The sequence below is a fragment of the Drosophila persimilis genome, unplaced genomic scaffold, assembly GCF_003286085.1.
Source record: "Drosophila persimilis strain 14011-0111.01,24,50 unplaced genomic scaffold, DperRS2 tig00000804-arrow-arrow-pilon, whole genome shotgun sequence".
In the NCBI taxonomy this organism is placed as follows: domain Eukaryota; kingdom Metazoa; phylum Arthropoda; class Insecta; order Diptera; family Drosophilidae; genus Drosophila; species Drosophila persimilis.
The window spans coordinates 675,728-694,980 of record NW_020825356.1 but is presented as its reverse complement, the minus strand read 5'-3'; the positions used below and the strand labels follow the sequence as shown (position 1 = coordinate 694,980).

Genomic DNA, 19,253 nt, shown 5'->3' with positions numbered 1-19,253 from the left:
CATCATTATCGGTAAATCCAACTGCTTATTTGTGGGAAAAAGAAATGGAGACATGGAAAATGCACGTCCGCTCACGTTCCACCATAAAATATATTCATATTTAATGGAAAATATGCATTTGAAACATAGAGAACCTATCAACATGACTTTGTAATTCGTTGGCTGCTTTCAAATATAAGTTTTCAGGTCATACTCATATTCGAGCTTCGATCAGTGTGTGAAAAACAGCAGTGGTATGGGGACTAAAAGCTGCAGGTGGGTACTGAACGTAGACCGTGGATCGTAGATTTGAATTGGAACCCATCCTGTTCTTCAAACTATTAGTATTACGCTGGCGTTACCTCGAGTTAAAGTATCCATTGAAATGCACGAGTATGTATGAAATAAGTGCTTTATATTTTCCAATTAATATTTACTTGTCTGTATGTCTGTAGGTCTGCAACATATGCGCAGACAAGAGGACTGCCGCGACTGAGACTCTCTTACAGAAGCATCCAGTACGTGGGCTTGTGATCGATGGGGCCCGACCCTGAGCCCACCACAACGAGTTCTTCGACCTCTGGGTCTGGCAACCATGGAAAATCATTCTCAGCTGACATGGTTTGCTCCTTATCCCTATTGGTTATCCGTTGAGCGCATCGAATCTTTAGACAGATCATCTGCGATTGTACGGTATTGAATAAAGAGTTAATTCAATGCCATTGCGGGTACTCCTTACGATCATCAAACAAACGATGCACAGGATTATGGAAGAAGTCATTTTGCCCAAATACTATACTGGGAATTTCAAACGTAAATCAACTATGATTTCTTTACGATTTGAATATAAATGGGAAACTATTAGCTCCGCTTTCATTTGAAAAAATGTGTTATTAAATAAGTAGTTATGTACCGCCTGCTTTGTTTTGCTTTGAGCTACGAGTAGATTTCCGACCATCATTATAGCATATGGTTTGTCAGAATGGACAATATATTCGTAGGTCAGTTTGGTGATTACCTTTCTTGAAGGCCCCATGCTCTGTTTATTTAATGCTGCCCATGAAACAGGAGTCATAAAGAAACCCCAAAATATTGTACTCATAGACATAGTCTTGCATATTTCTGGGAGACTAGACGAAACCCTCATATCTAAGGGAGGGTATATATGTATATCTCTGACTTTCCTTCTGAACGTTTAATGATGGCAAGTAAGGCTTTGAGCACTATATGGGCAGTAATATCCACATCTACAGAGGTTGAAAAAATTATCTACTAGCCGAAGGTGGATATTTCTATTAGATTGTGATTGGTCTATTCATTAGTTATAATTATAATTATCTATTTATTGGTTTAGGCTATGATTTTTATTATTTTTCTTTGAAATCGTTTTTATGTATTTTTAGCGCAGAGTGTGGCAAAGACTTATCCAACCGAATCCTCGAGATGGGTTCCCACATTTTCTCAATACCTGAATACCTCAATATCAATATATTCCTATTCTGAAATCATATAAACATAGTTTGATCTAACCTTCTTGATGGTTTTTTTTTTTTTTTTTTTTATGTATCAAGAACCATTCCCTTTGGACTTTATTCTCAATTCTGTTGATTCTTCTGATTTTGTCGTCTGTTTACATATTACAAAAAAATTTCAGGCTTAGGCATAGATGTTGTGTTTCTTGGGGTGGAGTGGTGTGGGTGTATGGAGGGTTTTGAAAGCCAAATGAATGAATATTATAAGAATTATTAAACACGTTAAATAATTGCAACAGAGACTATAAGATGTCTATATAAAACCAGTTTTCGGAAAAAATATATATATAGAAATGGAGCTAATTGGATGTTTTTGTGTGTATTTGGGTGTTTGGATTGTTGTCAATTCTGTTATTGGGTGCTTCTAGTGCCCCTGACAGTTCTTATAGTAGGTTTCGTCCTCTGTTTCGTTTCTGTTTCTTTTGTTAGGCACGCAAGGCCACAAACTGTTGGAACACCTCCAATATGTGTGTATCCAGGTCGGAGGTGAACAGCAGTGTCTCCAAAGTGCTGCTATATTTTTGAACTTGTTCGTGATGCTAAAAGAAGGCAAGCCATTAGTGTGGATTCCATTGAGGATATGAAGGATGGACTAACCATTAGAAAGACCTGCTGCAAACGTCCAATGGTCCAACGATACCAGTCCGTATCCGGGTCACGTCCATCGGTATCGGAGCGCAGCATATGCTCGGAGAGTATCATGATGAACCGCTGGAAAACGATGAGGAACAAACGCTTTTGGTTCACATTCGCTGCCTCCAGTTTCTCCTCCATGCGCTCCACCGCCTGCCAGAGAGAAAATTAGAGGGAGAGAGATTATCAATCAGTGAATGGAAATATGGGTATGATGGCGTGTAGAACTTACCTCCTCGGAGGGTTTGTCAGCATGCGTGATGGGCTTCTTGCGCTTTGTCGGTGCGTCCTCATCGGATTCGCTGGACGAGGAGTCCGCCTTGGACAGCTTATCCTTGGCCACGCTTAGCTCAGTGTCTGGTCAAGAGATTACATTGGTTTAAAGAAACGATCTGTAAGGGGGAGATGCGCCTGCTCTGACAACTCACTCAGCTTGATCACGTGCTTGTTCATCTTCTTGATGGTGAGATGGAGGATCTCCCAGAGATACATTTTGGTGAATTCGCTGGTCATCTCCTTGGAGAATATCCATGTGGCCACGGCCGAGCAGTCGACAATCTGCAGCTTGAGCAACTTATCCACCAGCACGACCATCATCTGCTGGTGCGACGACCACAGCTCGTAGATGTTGTGCAGCACACAGATCTGTGCCTCCTCCGTCTCCGCCAAGGCGCGGAACACCGAATGGAACTTCGAGATGGCCGCAAAGCTGTGCGAAAACGACTTGGATCCCAGGTTCAGCAACGTCTGTACAAAAACATCAATCTTCAACGCATTAAAGGTACCATCCGACATCTCCTCGCCGCTATAGCCGCTATTCGGTATTTCCTTCAGAATGTTGACCACCTCCTCGGGCGAGCACTTTTGCCGTATGGCCACCACCAGTTGATGGGCCACCGCAGTGCCAGGTAGACTTGCTGCAGAAAAACCAGAGAGAGAGAGAGAGAGGAGAAACGAAAGTCAGGAAATGATTCGAGATAATGTATGGTGTCTGTAAAGGCATTTCGAGGGGCCTGGATGGGAATGGGAATGGATTTGGCTGCTCTTTCGGCATCCCCCCCATTCGGTTGAGGTGACACTTTCGTTGCAATTCGCATTTCATTGCTCGCATACACATACATATATGTGTGATTCATGGCGTGGAACCAAGCGGCACCACCACACCACACACAACACCCACTGGGGTTTGCCACTGCCTCTGTTTGGTGCGTTACTAATGATGGTTGTGCTCTGGCTTCCAGCTCTGCCAGCTGCCTCTCTTGCACCCGCTTGCTCTGTCATTACATGCAGTTTATTGGCACTTACTTCAATTATGTCAAAGTGGCAGAGTGGCGGTGTGGCGGTGAGGCGATGTCAGAGTGCCTGCCGGAATGGCAGTGGTGGAGCCACTGCAGAAGAGAAGCGAAGCACGGAGCTAATTATGCGGCCATTTGGCAAGTCAATGCATTGGCAAATGCGGAATTCATTTCGACTTGGCCGATTATCAGGGCAGCAATTGTACGTATTACGAGTATATTAGATACATATATGCTCATTTATTAGCTCATAGGAAGCTCCAAGACTCTTCTGTGTGTTAGTTTCCAGCGGTCTTCCATCGTAAATTCAAAGAACGTGCCCAACACGTGCCCCTTTTATGTGCAGTTCTAAAAGAGTGCCAGTCCCCTTTTTATCATCTCTTCAATGATCTTTGGTCTTCAGTTTTTTTTAAAGAGTTTCAATGGTCTCTATTCTTAAGATTTAAAGAATGTTCCAATCCTCTTGAATCTCCCGTTCAAAGAATACCCCAATGCTCTTCAATGGTCTTCCATCTCCCAGATGGAGATTCTAAGTTTTGCCAAAATAATACCAATGCCAATTTCGATCTCAAGTTTCCCAAAAAGAGTCTCCCATTGCTCTTCACATAGACAATGTCAATGCTGTCGTAGAGACTTGGTTTGCATGTCAAGATCATGTGAGACGTTCGCACACAGTCATCACACAGTCGGGGCGGGTGGGATTTTTTGTATAATAATGAAAGCACTCTCCAACTCCGCGACAATCTTTGAGTGCCAGAATTAAATGGGAACCTTTTCACGGGAATCTGATTTCCAGCTCAAATTGAGCATGTCCGAAAGGGCGGGCATGTCCAAACTCCGACTGTGGTTCAATGTTATCCGGTAACAACACAGCCCGTTCCATTGGGTGGGGTCGTATCTCCCCCAGGTCATCATCTCTCCATGAGAGATCTCAGATCATCGGCAGGAAAGACGGAGAACCTTAGCAAGGTGAAATCGCGATACGGAACCACATATGCAGAAGAGAACCCCTGCTTTCAGGGGGAGTCGAGTGGCTCACCGAAGCGAACCGAACGAACGTATATCTGAATGGAAATCTAAGGCAAAAGTTGTGTTTTTTTTTGTCTTAAACGTAGGCTATAGCCAAAATGAAATCAAAAACCTAAGAAGCACAACACAAAAGTAGATCAAAATCAATGCCCGAAGTTTGTTATACTCTACATTTGAAAATAAGGGAAAGGGAAAGAGCAAACTATTCCGTATGGATTCCAAGATTCCAGCGAGAGGGGATTCCTTTACTTTTAGAACTTTATGTAGTACAATAGAGTTCTCTAACTTTTGAGAAGATAAATGTAGAATAGGATTAAAGTTCTCTGCAATTTGGAGAAGAGAATCGTCTACTAGATCCTCTTCTCAATTGTAAGATAAACGTACATAGATACAAGGATAATAGTTCTCTATATTCCCCACATAAATTGATATACAAGTTTAAATTAAAGTTAATTCAATAAATAATTGTCCAATATCTATATCTATATGTTCCTCTTCGCAGCAGCCTGCCTTTCTAGGAGGACAGGGTATTCCTTCCAGTCGGGCAGGAGATACACCCAAACCTGTAGCATTAGAGGGTGCGCTGTTGGTGCACCGCCCCCGAACCGAGAGTGTTGCATAAATCCGCTCTTCTCTATGCAAAAAAAAAATAAACTAAGCACAGTCGGCCGCGTATTGCGCAAATAAACAAAACGTACGCCTGCTGGCGGCGACGCATCGCTTGGCTGCCCCAATGAAAGCAGGCAGCTCCAAATGGCGGATACCACAAGGCAGACACCAGAAGTAGCAGCAGCAGCAGCAGCAGCAGCAGTGGCAGCAACAGCGGCAGCATCGTCTCCCGCTTGATTATTAGCGAGCGCAAATCGGGGACGCGTTTCAGTCGGTCTTTCAAGCGCGCGCTGCTCAAACGCAACGACAACGTATCCGTCTCCAAAAATATATTTGAATATTTTTGTTTTGTTTTTTTCTTACTATTATTTGTGTACTTTTCGGTTGATGTGTGATTGCCGGAGTCGGAGACAATGAGGAGGAATCTTGGCTGCCTTCTGGGCTTGGTTCTCATGGCATTTGTAAGTTGAAGGAGAACCTGACCTCCAGAGGCAACCCCTCCATCAATGCATCTACCATCCATTTGCAGTTGCATTCGGGGCATGCCATAGTAGGTGTCGGGGCAGGACGGGACCTGGTGCTGACGCCCAAGCAGGGCTTGCAGCTGACGGGCAAGCGTCTCTTCTACGAGGAGAAGGATGCGTGCGAGGATTTGCGTCCCTGGGAGCGCACCCTGAAGCATGTCACCTATGTGACACTCTTCACGGACGCCGCCATGGGTGCAGCAGCCGGAAATCTTAGGTAGGTCCTCCGCACAACAGACTTCTCCTCTGTTTGATGATGTTTCTCCTGTTCCTGTCCATCGCAGCCAGCTGCACGGATACCATGACTTCCTGCAGACGCCCTTTATTCCCGCCGATCCACTGGCACAGTCGTCAACGGGTGGTGCGGCGCCGGCTCCGTCCCGTTTTGGGGATATCATCACCCTGGCCACGGGATGGCTGGAGCAGCTGCCCAGCAACGGTAGCTATCGCTTTGTCGAGGGCACAACCACCAGCGGTGCTGCTGCTGGCTCTGGCCAGCGGCGTGCCCTGTGGCAGGTGCAGCGCATCCGCCATCGGGATGGCGACAAGGGACGCCACTACCACTACGAGATAAGGTTCAGCGTTACGCCGCTGACGCCTCCTCGGACAGCAGCGCCAGCATACCAGATGAGCTACATCCAGAAGGAGTCCGACTATCCGGGGAGCTTTCCACGGCTCCCTCACGCTCATGACGCTCTCGGCGGAGGATTTGCTGCCCAGCGGCGACAGGATCGCGAGCGGGAGAGAGAGCGAGAGCGGGAGCGGGAGCGGGAGCAGACGCAGTCGCAGGCCACCTTTATCCATGGTATCTTCCAGCCACCGCCACCGCCACTGCCGCCGAAGCTCAACATTGGTGAGTATCTCAAGGGAGGAGCAGCACATCCTCCGCCTCCTCCTCCTCCTCCTCATCCGATGGCCCTCCCAGGGGGTGGACTCTACAATCTGGGGCTGCGTTCGAATTTCATTGCTCCAACCACATTCCGTCCGAATTACCCGGTGGTGAGGCTGGGTCCGTCAGCGGACCACCTTGGACTGGACACCCCACCAGTGCGATATTCAGAGGTGCAACCAGAGAAGGGGGCACCACCAAGTGGTGCTCCTGCTACTGCTGTTACTACTGCAGCTGCTGTTGGTGGGGTCACACATCATTTCCATCATCATTTCTATGTGGCGTCGGGCGGAGGTTCAGGCGGCGGTTTAGGCGGCGATCCAGAGGTAAACTATCGCCCGCATGCCGCCACACAGAGTCCGCCTCGAGCAGAGTCAGGATTCTATGCATACGAGCGGCAACAGCAGCAGCAGCAGCAGCAGCAGCGGCAGCCTGTGCTCTTTCCCAGCTCCAGTTCCGGCTCCCACGAGTCCTACGAATCGAACGAGGATCCCGAACAGGAGTTGCTCGTCCGAAGTCCTCAGATCTTTGGCCAGGCCTCAAAATACCAAACGGCAAAGGTGCCGCCGCTGATCATCTATGCCAGCATGTCAGAGGGCAATGAAGAAGAAGACAAGTCGTTTGTGCAAAGCGAACCGCTGGAGGAGACAGTGTATCGCTACTCCGAGCCAGATCCACTGTATGTCCATCAGAATCCCATTGATGTGCTGCATCTGGACGAGCAACATCTGGAAATAGAGCGAGACAGGGACATGAGCAGGAACAAGGAGCCAGAGCAGGAGCAACAGGAGGAGAAACAAGGAGAGCAGGAGGAAGAGCAAAATCGAGCCAGCAGCTTGGAACAGTCCGAATTGGCCACTAGCTCCCCCACAACAGAAGAGCCCCCAGCTACGACGACGACAACTACGACCAGTAGTAGTCCTCCTCCTCCTCCACCAACAACAACAATAACGACAACAGTAGCTACATTCTCAACGCCCGCTCCCACTGTGAGCAGCTCCAGCAGCTTTGTCTCCACCTCCACACACTTTAGTCCTTTGAGGAATTTAAGTCGCTATCGGACAACGCCGCGCATAACTGCTGGACGATCTACGACAACTACAACCTCCACCACAGCAGAGCCAGCGTTGAGCAAGTGGGCCAGACGCCGCAAGGAGCAGCAGGATAGCAAGGCCAAGAGCAGCTATCGCCATGAAGCCTATGTCTCTACCAGCACGAGCACTAGTACCACTTCAACCACAACAGCGACACCAGCAACAGCCTTATCCTCAAAGACTGCTGAAGCTTTAGCTTTAGCTCTAGATCCAGCTCCAGCTCCAGCTGCAACTCCAGTGAAGACTACACCGTTACCGCCACCGCTGCTGCCACAACGCAGCGATGTGGTTGAAGTTCTCACCCAGAAATCAGTAAGCAGATCGGTTAGCATCAAGGTGGGGGATAATGGCGAGGAGATACCCTTTATCGTGGACGACGATGAGAATGAAGTGTCTTTTAGTTAAGTTTATCCCAAAATAAAGATACATTTGTACATTTAAAGGGATAGTTGGACGAAGAGACTCACCTGCCTCCTCGCTGGCGTACTTGAAATTGGGGACAGGCACTTGAGGTATGAGCTTTCCATATGTGGTGGGCATCATTTCGGTGATGCGCTGATGGTACGACAGCCTACAGGAAGGGGAAACATTAGATATGTGGCCATAAAAGGAGATGGGGGTTTCGTCTGCTTACCGCAGGCACTTCTGGAGCACCTCCTGTATGAACTTGGGCCTCGGATGCTCGCCATCGAGCAGCAGGCAACTGTCCCATTCATCCCACGACCATGTGAACTTAAAGTTGCTCAAATGGTACGAGAACCAGTTCACAAAACGGTCGAAACACGAGGTGTTCATCGAATCGATGCGCATGAATAGGATCTCGGTGGCCTGGGCCAGCACCTGGGGCAGAGTGGCCGGCTGCAGTTTACACAATTCGATCAGTATGGAGCCATAGCAGATGTCCAGATAGCGGGGTGTTGGCATGTGGAACAGCTCCGCAAAGATCACCTCCACAATGCAGTACTCGAGCGGGATCTTGTGCTTGAAAGGGAAGCTGAGCAGCTGGGCGGCACAGTCCTTGCGCTCGTGATGGTACGTCTCGATGATGTGATGAAGATGCTCTTCGATCAGGAAGCGTTCGATTGAATGGGCGCCGGGGAGATTCGGACCGTCCGGGCAGTCGGTGTAGTCGAACATGCGATAGACGACCCAGGGCATCGGATAGACGAAGGCATCGTTGTGGGGCGGCGGTATGATCTGCGGCAGATTGTGCTGCAGCGCCTCGCACAATATCGTGTCGAAGGTAAGGTACGGCCGCGGTATGTGCTTCTCGGCCCAGTTGTCCTGCCGCAGTTTGCGTATCTGGGCCCACAGGCAGTCGAGGTACTCCTCCTGCGGATGCGGGGCGTCCGACGACCAGACCCGCAAGGCGTTGTGGTGCTTCTTTGAGCGCTTGTTCAGATACACCTCGATGCGCAGCAGCAGCGACTCGAGTGCCGACTCCTTTTTCTCGTAGAGGTCCCGCCCCACCCAGGGCAGGGTGGAGAGGACGGCGAAAACGAACCAGTCGCGACGCACCTGAGGCACTGTGTCCTCGTTGGACACATCGATCATGGTGTCGAGCAGCTGCAGCAGACTGGTGGCCGATATCACATGACAATTGACCAGATCCGCGAGGAATCGCAGCGAATATCTGGCCGCATCCCAGCGACACATCTTGAGCGACTCCTTGAACGTCTTGACCATGTGGTCGACGAACTCGCCGCCGAACTTGTAGTTCTTGGCATTCAGCAGACCCACCAGTGTCGTGTAGACGGTACACTTTTCGGGCATACGGACGGCACAGTCGGAGAGGATGCGCAAGATCTTCAAACGGAATGTGCCCAAATCGGCCTCTAACACAGAGACCAGACCCTCGAGATTCGACTCCACCGAGGATGTGCTGCGCTCGCCCACGCGCAATATCAGCGACTCGAGGCGGTCCTCGATCTCCTGGTTCTCAGACACCCGCCTCCGTTTGTTTCGCCTATGGTCTGCAAGTGAATGAATGCCACACATCCCCAGTTCAGTTGGACCAGTGAAACGCGAGTGGAATCTGCGCTGTACTCACCATAGCCCTCGTCCTCCGTATCGTGTGCACGACGACGACTCATATTGCCACAACGCTAAACACTAAAGCTGGCTCTTCTTGTATCTCTTTGCCACCGGCACACGCGACAACACTTTCGAGTACGGGTTCGGCTGCTCCTGCTGCTGCGCTGTTGACTGTTTTTTGTTACTTACTGCGTGCACCTTGGGGATGCGAGTCGTCTGGTATGGTTTGTTATTTATTAAAAATATTAAATTAACGCACTAATTTTCCAATTTTTCTTGCGGCGTTTCCAGTGTGACCGCGGACTTATCGACAAAATATACCGTCCGATCCTCAGAAATATACCGAAACATACCGCCTCATTTTCAAAATATACCGTCGGCTCATTTTGGACCCCCAAAAATACCGAAAAGTATAAAAAATGCCGTAAACAGTCACCCGGCTCCAGAGGCTCATTTTTCAACATGAATCGTAAATATGTGGTTTCTTTTCTGCAATTTTGCTTTGGTGTCTTGATATTTTGGGTACGGTGCTCCCACAGCATGGAGCCCATGACAATTGGTGCCGCCATAGGGGCTGCCTCCGTCGGCATCTCATATTTCAAGGGCCAGACCTATTGTAGGTTGTATGAATGCTGCGACGTCCGAAGCATTCCGGCCAATGTACAAGGTAAACTTGACTGAAATATATTTCTTACTTGTTACCAAACTCTCAGCTTACTATTGCAGCGCTGGAGAAGTCGCTGCAAAAAAAAGTGTACGGCCAGCATATTGCGGTCCCGCACATTATATCAGCACTGTCTGCACACTTCAGCTCCCAGGTCAAGTCGCGAAAGCCACTGGTGCTTAGCTTTCATGGCGGGCCGGGCACTGGTAAGAGCTTTGTGGCCGATCAGATAGCCCAAGCTCTTTACTTGCAGGGATCGAAAAGCGCATATGTGGCAAAGTTCCTGGGACGAGCGAACTTCGCACAAGCAGCGCATGTGGCCACCTACAAGGAACACATTGACCGAGAAGTACACAAACGTTTGACCAACTGTCCCCGCTCCCTGTTCATATTCGACGAAGTCGAAAAAATGCCTAGTGGCGTGTTCGACACGCTCAAAGCGCTTTTGGACTACAATGGCCTCGACGATGAAATCGACAACACACAAGCCATATTCATATTTCTGTCAAACAACGGTGGCACCCATATTTCCGAACATTTGGGCAACAGCATGAAGGGGGGAAAACTGCGCGAAGACACACGTCTGAGCGACTATGAGCCGCTGCTACAGAAAGTTGCCTACAGCATGGACGGAGGCCTGAAGAAAACCAGCCTGATTGAGTCATATGTAATCGATCATTACATACCATTCCTGCCGCTCGAGAAGGCGCACGTTTTAAAGTGCCTGGAGGCGGAGTTCCAGCGGTGGAAAAAGACGCCCGATAGGAATATCATCAACGATATCCTATCCTCAATGACCTATGATCGCATTCATGCCCTGTTTGTCAGCTCCGGCTGTAAGACGCTCGACAAGAAGGTGGCCATGGCCATTAACTAGCTGTAGCGCGAAGCGTACATTCACGTCCATTTGATATTTTTATTTTTGCTAAAGTAATAAAGACGCCACAGACAGGCGTATTCTCTTTCACCAAGGATTGAGCCACTTCAGTCGAGAATCCTTCCTCAGCAGGTCCGTGTCAAGGCGCTTCGGTTGTTGGTCAAATGCCTCGCGAGCCTCCGTGCGCACTTCCACTTGGCCAATGTCCTTGGTGACCAGGCACTCACCATTATCCTTGAGTATCGTGTACTTGACATCCTGCGCCGTGGGCTCCCCATATGGAAACGTGACCGGTGTCACCTTAATTAAATGCTTGATCTTCCACAGACGGGCATTGTTCTCGGGTATGTTCTTGACTACCGTGTAGTCGCTTTGTTTGCCATCCAAGCCCAGGTCTTTGAGGATGCGCTTCTCCCAGAAAGGATTCCCCTTCATCGGCTTGATGCGCTGCACGCGAAACAGTTTAGCGGGCTCTATAGGCGGATCCTGATGGTCAGAAGTTCTACGGCAAATCAAATATCAATCAGATGGGGCTCACTCATAATGGTCTGCTGTTGGTTGCCGCTTACCTGGGGTAGTATATAATACCCTCGTATTTCTTGCCATCCTTGTAAAGATACTTCTTGTTGTGCTTTCCATAGCTGCGGGCCAGCGTTGTGCCAACCTGGAGAGGTCTCAGAAGTCGTCCCAGGTTCATTTTGTCGAATGGTTTTCAATTATAAATACAGCGGGGGCAACCTCAGGTGTTATGAAATAGTATATATCGATATATATGTACATTTCGTGTGTTGAAAATATTGGTATGCAAATTTTTGTGGGATATATCATCAACGGAAATACCTTCTCTGAATTTCGAGCAAATAGACCTTTTTCTGTGGTTTCACGTCAGATTTATCCACGAATTTGAATTATTTCAACAAAAATTAACCGATAGTTTTGTGCGATAAGCTGAAGTTATTGGACTTGTTTTTAAATTAATTGTATTAGCAATCAGAGCAATGGTTTAAAACACCATTTTACCTCTTTTAATTCTAGTAATAATCGAAGAGGACTGCAAATGTTCCACAAATATGCTGTTAACGCATTTTAAACTTAGGGCGCACTGTTGCACCATTACACACACTTTTTTCACTGTGTAAAGCATTCACTAAAAAACTTCGAGCGCTATCGATAGTGCCATCGATAGTTCTCCACCTCTAATCTGTATGTGCATACAGTTCACAGTGCTGTTGGGCGCACAATTTGCCGCGCACTTAAATTTGAAAGTTTCAATCCAAACAGCATCCCGGGGGTTACTTCTCCCATCAAGGGGCGGGTATCTTGCATAACCACCGCCATTTTGTTATCCACGGCGACTCTACAATTGGCGTTTCCCTGCCCGGGGTGCATATTTGCTATTGGCTGCTGGTTGCCGAGGGATGTTCTGATTTTTTTTTGGTATAAAGGATGCTGCACTGTCCGCACCGTGCGTCAGTTCGACATTCAGGCTTTAAGCGAGCAGCCAAACTTGTAAGCTCTTCTCCGGAATCGACTTGAACCGTAGATATACCGAAGAATTGTGCGGATATTCAAATCTTTTCAAATATTGTAAGTTAAAGTTTATTAAGTGCTTAACGATCAAATCGCGAACGTAAAATGTTTTTTTTTTTAATAACCATATCCGATTGTGGTTATATCAGCTTAGAAAATCAATCCTGGGATCATCTAATCCAGCTCAAAACACAGCTGTAACTCCATAACTGTTTCGAACTCTTTCGAACCGGATAAACCCCTGACTTGGCGCAAAGTTGTGCGACTTTTCAGAAAAACCCATTAAATAAATATGTAATATCAAATCATACGTTAACCGCAGAAGGGTTCCCCGTTACCCAGTTTCAGCTCGGGGTTCAGGGTTCGGGGTTCGTGGTTCAGGGGCGATCCCGCGGGCAAATAAACGTGCCGATTGTTCTGCTATTTGTGTAGGTGTGAAAATATGTTGCGAATAAACAATAAACAATAAATACAATGAGTACAATAAAAATAAATGAGAATAATTCGAAAAGCAAACAGGACATGTACAGAAAGGGGTGTGCGCCCCAGGACAAGGACATGGGCGGGGCAGGGCGGTGCGGTTCGGTTCGGGTCACGGCCACGGCACACGCACCCTTTGACACAAACGTACACAAATGAACCATAAATAATGCAAGTGGCAGCACCAGCCTCTCTGATTTACGCAGTAGGGGCCGGGGGGAGACCACTTCACCCACCGAATACTTATGATCTCCGTCTTTGTCATCTTATTCCTGCAGCAACTGGCAGCAGGAGCCACACACACACCAAAGAATGGTCTACGACATGACGCATATGGCAGAGGGACCGCCGCAGAGCATCTCCCTGAGTCGCTACTATATGCAGGAGGATGACGAGATGTTGGCCCCCGCCAACAATGCCGGCCTGTTGAACGAGGACTATGCGGCCAGCACCACGCTGGACATTGAGAAGCGCTTCCAGGCGCGCATGGCCTGTGAGACGGCCGCCCAGCCGGCACCGCCGCCGCCACCGACACCAGCGCCACGTCGCCGGACCACACCGATTGCCCACCTCGATCCCACAGAGCTGGTGGGATTGTCACGCGAGGAGCGACGTCGCCGGCGACGGGCCACACTCAAGTACCGCACGGCACATGCCACACGGGAGCGTATCCGCGTGGAGGCCTTCAATGTGTCCTTTGCTGAGCTGAGGAAGCTGCTGCCCACCCTGCCGCCAGACAAGAAGCTCTCCAAGATCGAGATCCTCAAGTTGGCCATCTGCTACATTGCGTACTTGAATCACGTCCTGGAGACCCCCTGAGATAGTGGTAGCGCCTCTAGCATCAACACCAGCTGCAGCTTCAGTGAGGCCATGTTCTTTGCTCCGCCATAGGACGCAAATCGAATCGAATCGAATCGAGTCCCCCATATCCCCCCATATCACCCCATCTCCTGTATTCATAATCCACAAGAGTATCTTTATTCTAGAAATAATCGCAAAAAAAAACATAATTTTTTTGACTAGCTTCTAAGTCGTGATATTTGTTTATCCCAGTCAAGCATTAAAGTTATAAATATAGTATAGTATACCGAAAAATGAGATACATGTGTATGCACACAGCTCTTTCATTCCTTGCGCGCCCCAATTTGCGCTCATTCCATTTGGTTGGGGCACAGCTGCCGTTGCAAAGTTTTCCATTTGCTTTGCCGTTTTCCGTTGAAGTGCCAGATGCGACCTGATGCCAGCACTCCACACTCCACACTCCCCCACTCCCCCACTCCACGCTCTAGGCGTGTCCTTTGGAAGCCACGCCCCATAGCTGGCGCCAAAGGAAAACAGGGTCACCCTTCACAGAATTGTCAATATGTTGATGGTATTTTTTTAATTCCAATTTTAAAATTCCAAAATCAATTCGTTTCCGGCCTGACAATGGCCTTTCATTTCAGTGCTAATCAGGTGAGTGGGCTCCATCAGATTGAGCACCCTGTATGGGGATGCTGTTATCCTTGCTGTTACTGAAAGAGAGAGGGACAGACAGCTAGCGAGAGCTGGTCCACTACTGTCACATTTCTCCAGGCAGCGGCCTAATTTACAGCCCAAGTGCCATGTCAGCGGGAGGGCGTGGCAACCGGTTGCCATAATAATAGTCGAAATAATAATTCTGCCAGCCAAAGGTAGCAAAATCAATGGCGTGGGCACGCTCCCTCTCTCTCTCTCTCTCTCTGTCTCGCTTTGCGTCTCACTGACCAAAAGAGAGCGCGAGTCGCCATTTGGCAGACATTCCGTTAGTCTGCCACCCGCGCACTCCATGTCTTTCTCTCTCTCTCTGTCTGCATCTCTTTGAGTGCCATTTGTAGACGGTGTGGGAGGAGAGGAATAGGTTAGGTGCAAGCTAATAATACCAGCCAGGCGACAAATTAGTCAAAAATCAACCTCTTATCTCGTGAATGGTCTAAAAATTCATTCATCAAACGAAACGGGAAGGGATTTTACTTGTTGGTAAATTTAATATTATAGACATACCGTATTAAAACATTATACGAATAGATTAATATTATGTACAATAAATATTATTTAGTTGAATTTTCAATCATATAACTGTACATATTAAAACAGTTCTTGAGAAATACTTTGGATTCCTGTGGGTTCTCCCCCCATCGCACGATTATTAAGCTATTTTAGACATCAGAAAGGTATTTTCAAAAATTCGTTCCAGGGGCCCTAGATATGTAATACGAACATTAATATGTACATATATTGTGTTTCTTAAGAAAATCCAATCGGTTTCAGTCAAAAAGTATCAAACTCGTTATCTCATGATTGATTTGACAAATTTGAAGGACATGGTATGAGTATACAGTAGTCATAAAGATTCTAGACTAGGGCCATTAAAAGCTTAAATATTCCCAAAGCTATTCCTTTCCCTACTGCTCAAAAAAATCAATTTATGAAATTAGTTCGAATGTTTATAGAGATTTTGAGAGGAAAGCCGTTTGAAGAAATTTTCGTTAGAAATCATTAAAAAAGGGATCGGAATTTTAATGAGAAATCTTTAAAGAGTGGTCTTTAATGATCAATGCTTATCATAGGAATCTTTATTGAGAAATCTTTACCTTCGTACGAGTACCTTTTCATGCGAATCCTTCCTTGGGTTCCCCTTTTCGCCACATTTTGTCGACTGTCTCTGCGGGCTTTTTATACTTGAGTGACGGTACGCATCCCGTAACTATTTACCGTTGCCATTTCCATATCCATTGTTATTCTCTTCGTTCCCGTCCCCGTCCCCGTTCCCATGCCCGCTACCGTGCTCGTTCTCGTTCCCGATGCCGTTCCAGATCCCAATTCCGATGTTTTCCCAAAGTTGCAAATAGCGACAGTTAAAGTTTATTTACTTGGTAACGGGATTGGTTACCAATCCGTTGTTTTTGTTGTTGTTGTTGTTGGTTTGTTTTTGGATCCAGGCTCGGAGCGTCGCCCCCTGCCCCTGGGGCGCCTTATGTCAGTCAGTATTGCCACGCAACTGCAGTTATTTACAGTTATTTTGATATACTCGTATGTACATACTATCGTAACGGTTAAGCGCGAAAAGGTGAAGGAATTTTCGCTCTTCCTTGGTGTATTTTTTTCTGGTGGATCCAGAGGTCCAGGCAACTCCAGAGAAATCTTGCAGCTCCCTCGGACACGCTTAATGACATTTCAATTGCAAAAAGGCGCACAAATTGACAGCTGTTTGAGGCTCAAAGCAACTGAGGGCGGCAATTGATTGGACCCGTGGACTGGACCTGGTCCAGCAGCAATCCAACGGCAATCGGTAGCAGCATAGCGTGAAATTAGCTTAAGTGTTTGTCCTGCCACAGGAAGGAGTACGGGAGTACGGTGGGAGGTGGAGGCGTGTACACAAGTGAGTGGAGTGTTACAAGTGCTGACCGACCAACCGCCCGCCCGCCCGCCTGCATATCCATCCCGTGGACGAGTGCACGTGTGCTCTGGTAGCTTTCTGACTATCTAATCCTCTCTCTGGCTCTGACACAAAAGACCATGTGATAAATTGCACCCCAGAGGGTTGCCATAAAAATCATCACCAAGGGGTGACGCGCACAGACAGAACAGAATACAACACAAGAGGAACGCCAGAGGAACAGAACAGTACAGTGCAGTGTGAAGGATATAGATGGTATGGGGTGGATAACCCAGGCATCCATTCAACTATCTATTTGCCTGCCCTTCTCCAGGCCCAATCCGAACCCATGCCATCCCATCCATACCATCGATGCCTCATTCTTTCATCTGTCTGGGTGTCCTGTAATCCTCATTGTAGTTGGTGTCGTTTAAACGCCTACAAAACTTTTGTTACTAATTGAGTTTAAAATCAATTTGTATTTCACGCTTGGCAAGTGCATCCATTCCATTCCATTCCATTCATCGGGGCCATCCATGGTAACCATCCAGGGGATTCCTCACACCCACACCAACACTCTTCATGGCCTCTCTCTGGGCACATCCCTTGGCCTCTTTGTGGCCCCTCGTCGCATTCTTGTGTAATTGCCGTACAAATTTAATTACAGTTGCCGCATTGTGGCACACGTGGACACGTCCAAGACGCGTGCCCCGCCCGACACCCCGCCAAACCCCACCCACAATCGCATCAATCAAGGTCTTAGTCAAGTGTTGACAAGTTGCAGGGCCCTGGTATCGTATTACTGGCGGTTACGGCATTTGCATTTGTTAATTGAAATCCGGAAGCGTGGGAAGACCAGACTTCGGACAGCAGCTCTTTATGATTCCAGTTCCCATTTGGCAGCGGCAGTTCGAGGTAGCACGATGGTGTCTTAGACCAGAAATCATCTGTAAATGGAGTAGTGATACTTCATTTCATGCTATGTATATCCATTTCTACTAACAGTACCAGTTCCCATCCCAATTCTCAGAGGGTTTCCAGTGGAGCTTCTGCTCTATCAAGCTGCCGTAGAATCTTATCCCAAAGTCATTTTCTTTTCCTAATTCTTGGGAGGACTCGGCTGGAGGATCTCCCATACCATCCCATACCATACCACATCTCATATCCATTTCTAGATTCAAAAGCCCCGCCTTTTCCTTCGCCCAAACAGGTTCCTGTCGATTGAGTTCCTGCCTGTTTTCCGGCTTTTCAACCAGCTGCTGGCATCTGCTTAAAAACTTCTGATAAATGATTCCTCAAGCTTAAGACCAGGTCTGAGGCAGGCTCATTTAAGGATCAGTTTGAAGTCTGTCCGTTTTTTAAACCTCCCTCCGCCCCCCACCAGAGCAGACCTCTGGACTCGGCTCCGGCTCCGGCTCCTGCCTGGCTGCCTGGCTGCCTGTCTGCCTGACTTTCAAAAGGCAAACACAAACATTGGCATTAAGTGGAATTAGACCAAATGCCTTTTTACACATGTTCCAGCAACAGAGATTACGCCGTGTAATTGCCCGCCCATTCCGACCATTCCGCCAGGGGGGGTTGTTCTCCCTCCATGGGGGTTGGCTTGTGTTTTTTATTATTATTATTTTGTATATGTATGTAAGTATCAATTGGTTTGCTTGCGCAGCGCCCATAAATAAGGGAATTACTTGCATCCGACGATAGACGGTGGAGGGTGGAGGGTGGAGGGTTTTCGTAACAGGTGTTGATCGAGTCCTCGTCCTCGTCCTTCCTCTCCCATACAGTTCGAGGACCGCTTCCAGGCGCCAGGACTCTGCAATTGGGAGTATCCACGCTTTGCACCGCCACGACCTAGGTTACTATTGAAGAAAGCCACGCCCATAGTAGCCAATAACGGTCACCTGCTGCCCACGGCCCGTAGGTGAGTCGAACGGATACAGAGGACACCCTATGCCTCATGACACACATACTTTCCTCCACAGGGACGGAAACTCCTTTGGACGCTTCCGTGGGACATACGAGCTACCGCTGAAGATCACCCGCAGCTTTTGCTGCCACTACGATGCCTGTCTGAGCGGACGCTACAAGTTCCGTGACTTTCCGCGAGATCTGTGCAACTGCCAGCTGCAGAACCGCCGGGCCTTGGCCTGCGACAAACGGATGACACTGGGCGTTGTCGGGGATCCGTATTGGGCGCGACCTAAGTGCATGCCCAAGTGCGAGGGCATCCAGAAGATCAAGGATCTCCATCAGCGGAGTGTCAGCTGCAAGCGGGCCAGTTGTGAAGTCAAGGTGAGTCTTTACGCTCTATACATATCTCCATCCTGCCACGACAAGTGCATCCTCCATCCTGCATCCTGCACCTCTGCACTTTAGAGCTGCAGAACGATTACCATGCCGGGCAAGTCTCGAATAACCTGCGTCAAGGTGGAAAGACACCGCAAGCGGCCCATCACTGCTTTCGCCGTGAATCATGAGTCCCGATAGGTGCCCAAAGGGGGAGCAGAGACCGAAACCCAGAAGCAGATACAGAAGAAAAAGACGCAGATCCATAAACCAGGCAAATTCCACTCATTCTGAGTCATCAATTCCAGGCACAATATGTACTTTCAATAACCAATAAATCCAGGCATCTATTGAAGCACATGCACTACTCTTTTGCTGAAGGATCTGCGAGATCATCCTCA

At 48.1% G+C, this 19,253-nt stretch overlaps 6 protein-coding genes across 6 annotated transcripts; 4 read left to right on the top strand and 2 right to left on the bottom strand.

Annotated features, from left to right (window-relative positions):
• Positions 1-1,811: 1,811 nt before the first annotated feature.
• LOC6597552 (nuclear cap-binding protein subunit 1) lies at positions 1,812-9,883 on the bottom strand. Its single transcript, XM_002022765.2, has 7 exons — positions 9,635-9,883; positions 8,219-9,557; positions 8,052-8,155; positions 2,573-3,061; positions 2,377-2,501; positions 2,109-2,297; positions 1,812-2,050 (listed from the first exon to the last, which is right to left on the bottom strand). Exons 1-7 carry the CDS (start codon positions 9,675-9,677, stop codon positions 1,937-1,939), a joined length of 2,403 nt encoding a protein of 800 aa, XP_002022801.1. The 5' UTR covers positions 9,678-9,883; the 3' UTR covers positions 1,812-1,936.
• LOC6597553 (atrophin-1) lies at positions 5,198-8,026 on the top strand. Its single transcript, XM_002022766.2, has 3 exons — positions 5,198-5,538; positions 5,607-5,818; positions 5,886-8,026. The coding sequence occupies exons 1-3, from the start codon at positions 5,491-5,493 to the stop codon at positions 7,987-7,989; spliced, it is 2,364 nt and encodes a 787-aa protein (XP_002022802.1). The 5' UTR covers positions 5,198-5,490; the 3' UTR covers positions 7,990-8,026.
• Positions 9,884-10,083: 200 nt separating the features above from the next.
• On the top strand, positions 10,084-11,256 carry LOC6597551 (torsin-like protein). The gene is made up of 2 exons (XM_002022764.2): positions 10,084-10,285; positions 10,345-11,256. The coding sequence occupies exons 1-2, from the start codon at positions 10,159-10,161 to the stop codon at positions 11,157-11,159; spliced, it is 942 nt and encodes a 313-aa protein (XP_002022800.1). The 5' UTR covers positions 10,084-10,158; the 3' UTR covers positions 11,160-11,256.
• LOC6597550 (39S ribosomal protein L30, mitochondrial) lies at positions 11,175-11,897 on the bottom strand. Its single transcript, XM_002022763.2, has 2 exons — positions 11,729-11,897; positions 11,175-11,661 (listed from the first exon to the last, which is right to left on the bottom strand). The coding sequence occupies exons 1-2, from the start codon at positions 11,854-11,856 to the stop codon at positions 11,247-11,249; spliced, it is 543 nt and encodes a 180-aa protein (XP_002022799.1). The 5' UTR covers positions 11,857-11,897; the 3' UTR covers positions 11,175-11,246.
• Positions 11,898-13,464: 1,567 nt separating this feature from the next.
• LOC6597549 (helix-loop-helix protein 1) lies at positions 13,465-13,989 on the top strand. Its single transcript, XM_002022762.2, has one exon. It carries the CDS (start codon positions 13,482-13,484, stop codon positions 13,986-13,988), a length of 507 nt encoding a protein of 168 aa, XP_002022798.1. The 5' UTR covers positions 13,465-13,481; the 3' UTR covers position 13,989.
• A 593-nt stretch (positions 13,990-14,582) lies between these two features.
• Positions 14,583-19,210, top strand: LOC6597548 (protein Flattop homolog). The gene is made up of 4 exons (XM_002022761.2): positions 14,583-14,624; positions 18,351-18,487; positions 18,549-18,858; positions 18,943-19,210. Exons 1-4 carry the CDS (start codon positions 14,598-14,600, stop codon positions 19,051-19,053), a joined length of 585 nt encoding a protein of 194 aa, XP_002022797.1. The 5' UTR covers positions 14,583-14,597; the 3' UTR covers positions 19,054-19,210.
• Positions 19,211-19,253: the final 43 nt, after the last annotated feature.

Excerpts from the sequence above, each read along its gene's own strand:
- LOC6597552 (XM_002022765.2), bottom strand. The coding sequence starts at position 9,677 with ATGAGTCGTCGTCGTGCACACGATACGGAGGACGAGGGCTATG. Across the intron at positions 9,558-9,634 it reads TACGGAGGACGAGGGCTATG|ACCATAGGCGAAACAAACGG; the intron begins GTGAGTACAGCG and ends ATTCACTTGCAG. Across the intron at positions 3,062-8,051 it reads GTACGCCAGCGAGGAGGCAG|CAAGTCTACCTGGCACTGCG; the intron begins GTGAGTCTCTTC and ends GTTTTTCTGCAG.
- LOC6597549 (XM_002022762.2), top strand. The coding sequence starts at position 13,482 with ATGGTCTACGACATGACGCATATGGCAGAGGGACCGCCGCAGAGCATC.
- LOC6597548 (XM_002022761.2), top strand. The coding sequence starts at position 14,598 with ATGGCCTTTCATTTCAGTGCTAATCAG. Across the intron at positions 18,488-18,548 it reads CTGCTGCCCACGGCCCGTAG|GGACGGAAACTCCTTTGGAC; the intron begins GTGAGTCGAACG and ends TTTCCTCCACAG. Across the intron at positions 18,859-18,942 it reads GGGCCAGTTGTGAAGTCAAG|AGCTGCAGAACGATTACCAT; the intron begins GTGAGTCTTTAC and ends TCTGCACTTTAG.
- LOC6597553 (XM_002022766.2), top strand. The coding sequence starts at position 5,491 with ATGAGGAGGAATCTTGGCTGCCTTCTGGGCTTGGTTCTCATGGCATTT. Across the intron at positions 5,539-5,606 it reads GCTTGGTTCTCATGGCATTT|TTGCATTCGGGGCATGCCAT; the intron begins GTAAGTTGAAGG and ends ATCCATTTGCAG. Across the intron at positions 5,819-5,885 it reads GCAGCAGCCGGAAATCTTAG|CCAGCTGCACGGATACCATG; the intron begins GTAGGTCCTCCG and ends TGTCCATCGCAG.
- LOC6597550 (XM_002022763.2), bottom strand. The coding sequence starts at position 11,856 with ATGAACCTGGGACGACTTCTGAGACCTCTCCAGGTTGGCACAACGCTG. Across the intron at positions 11,662-11,728 it reads GGTATTATATACTACCCCAG|AACTTCTGACCATCAGGATC; the intron begins GTAAGCGGCAAC and ends GATTTGCCGTAG.
- LOC6597551 (XM_002022764.2), top strand. The coding sequence starts at position 10,159 with ATGGAGCCCATGACAATTGGTGCCGCCATAGGGGCTGCCTCCGTCGGC. Across the intron at positions 10,286-10,344 it reads CATTCCGGCCAATGTACAAG|CGCTGGAGAAGTCGCTGCAA; the intron begins GTAAACTTGACT and ends TTACTATTGCAG.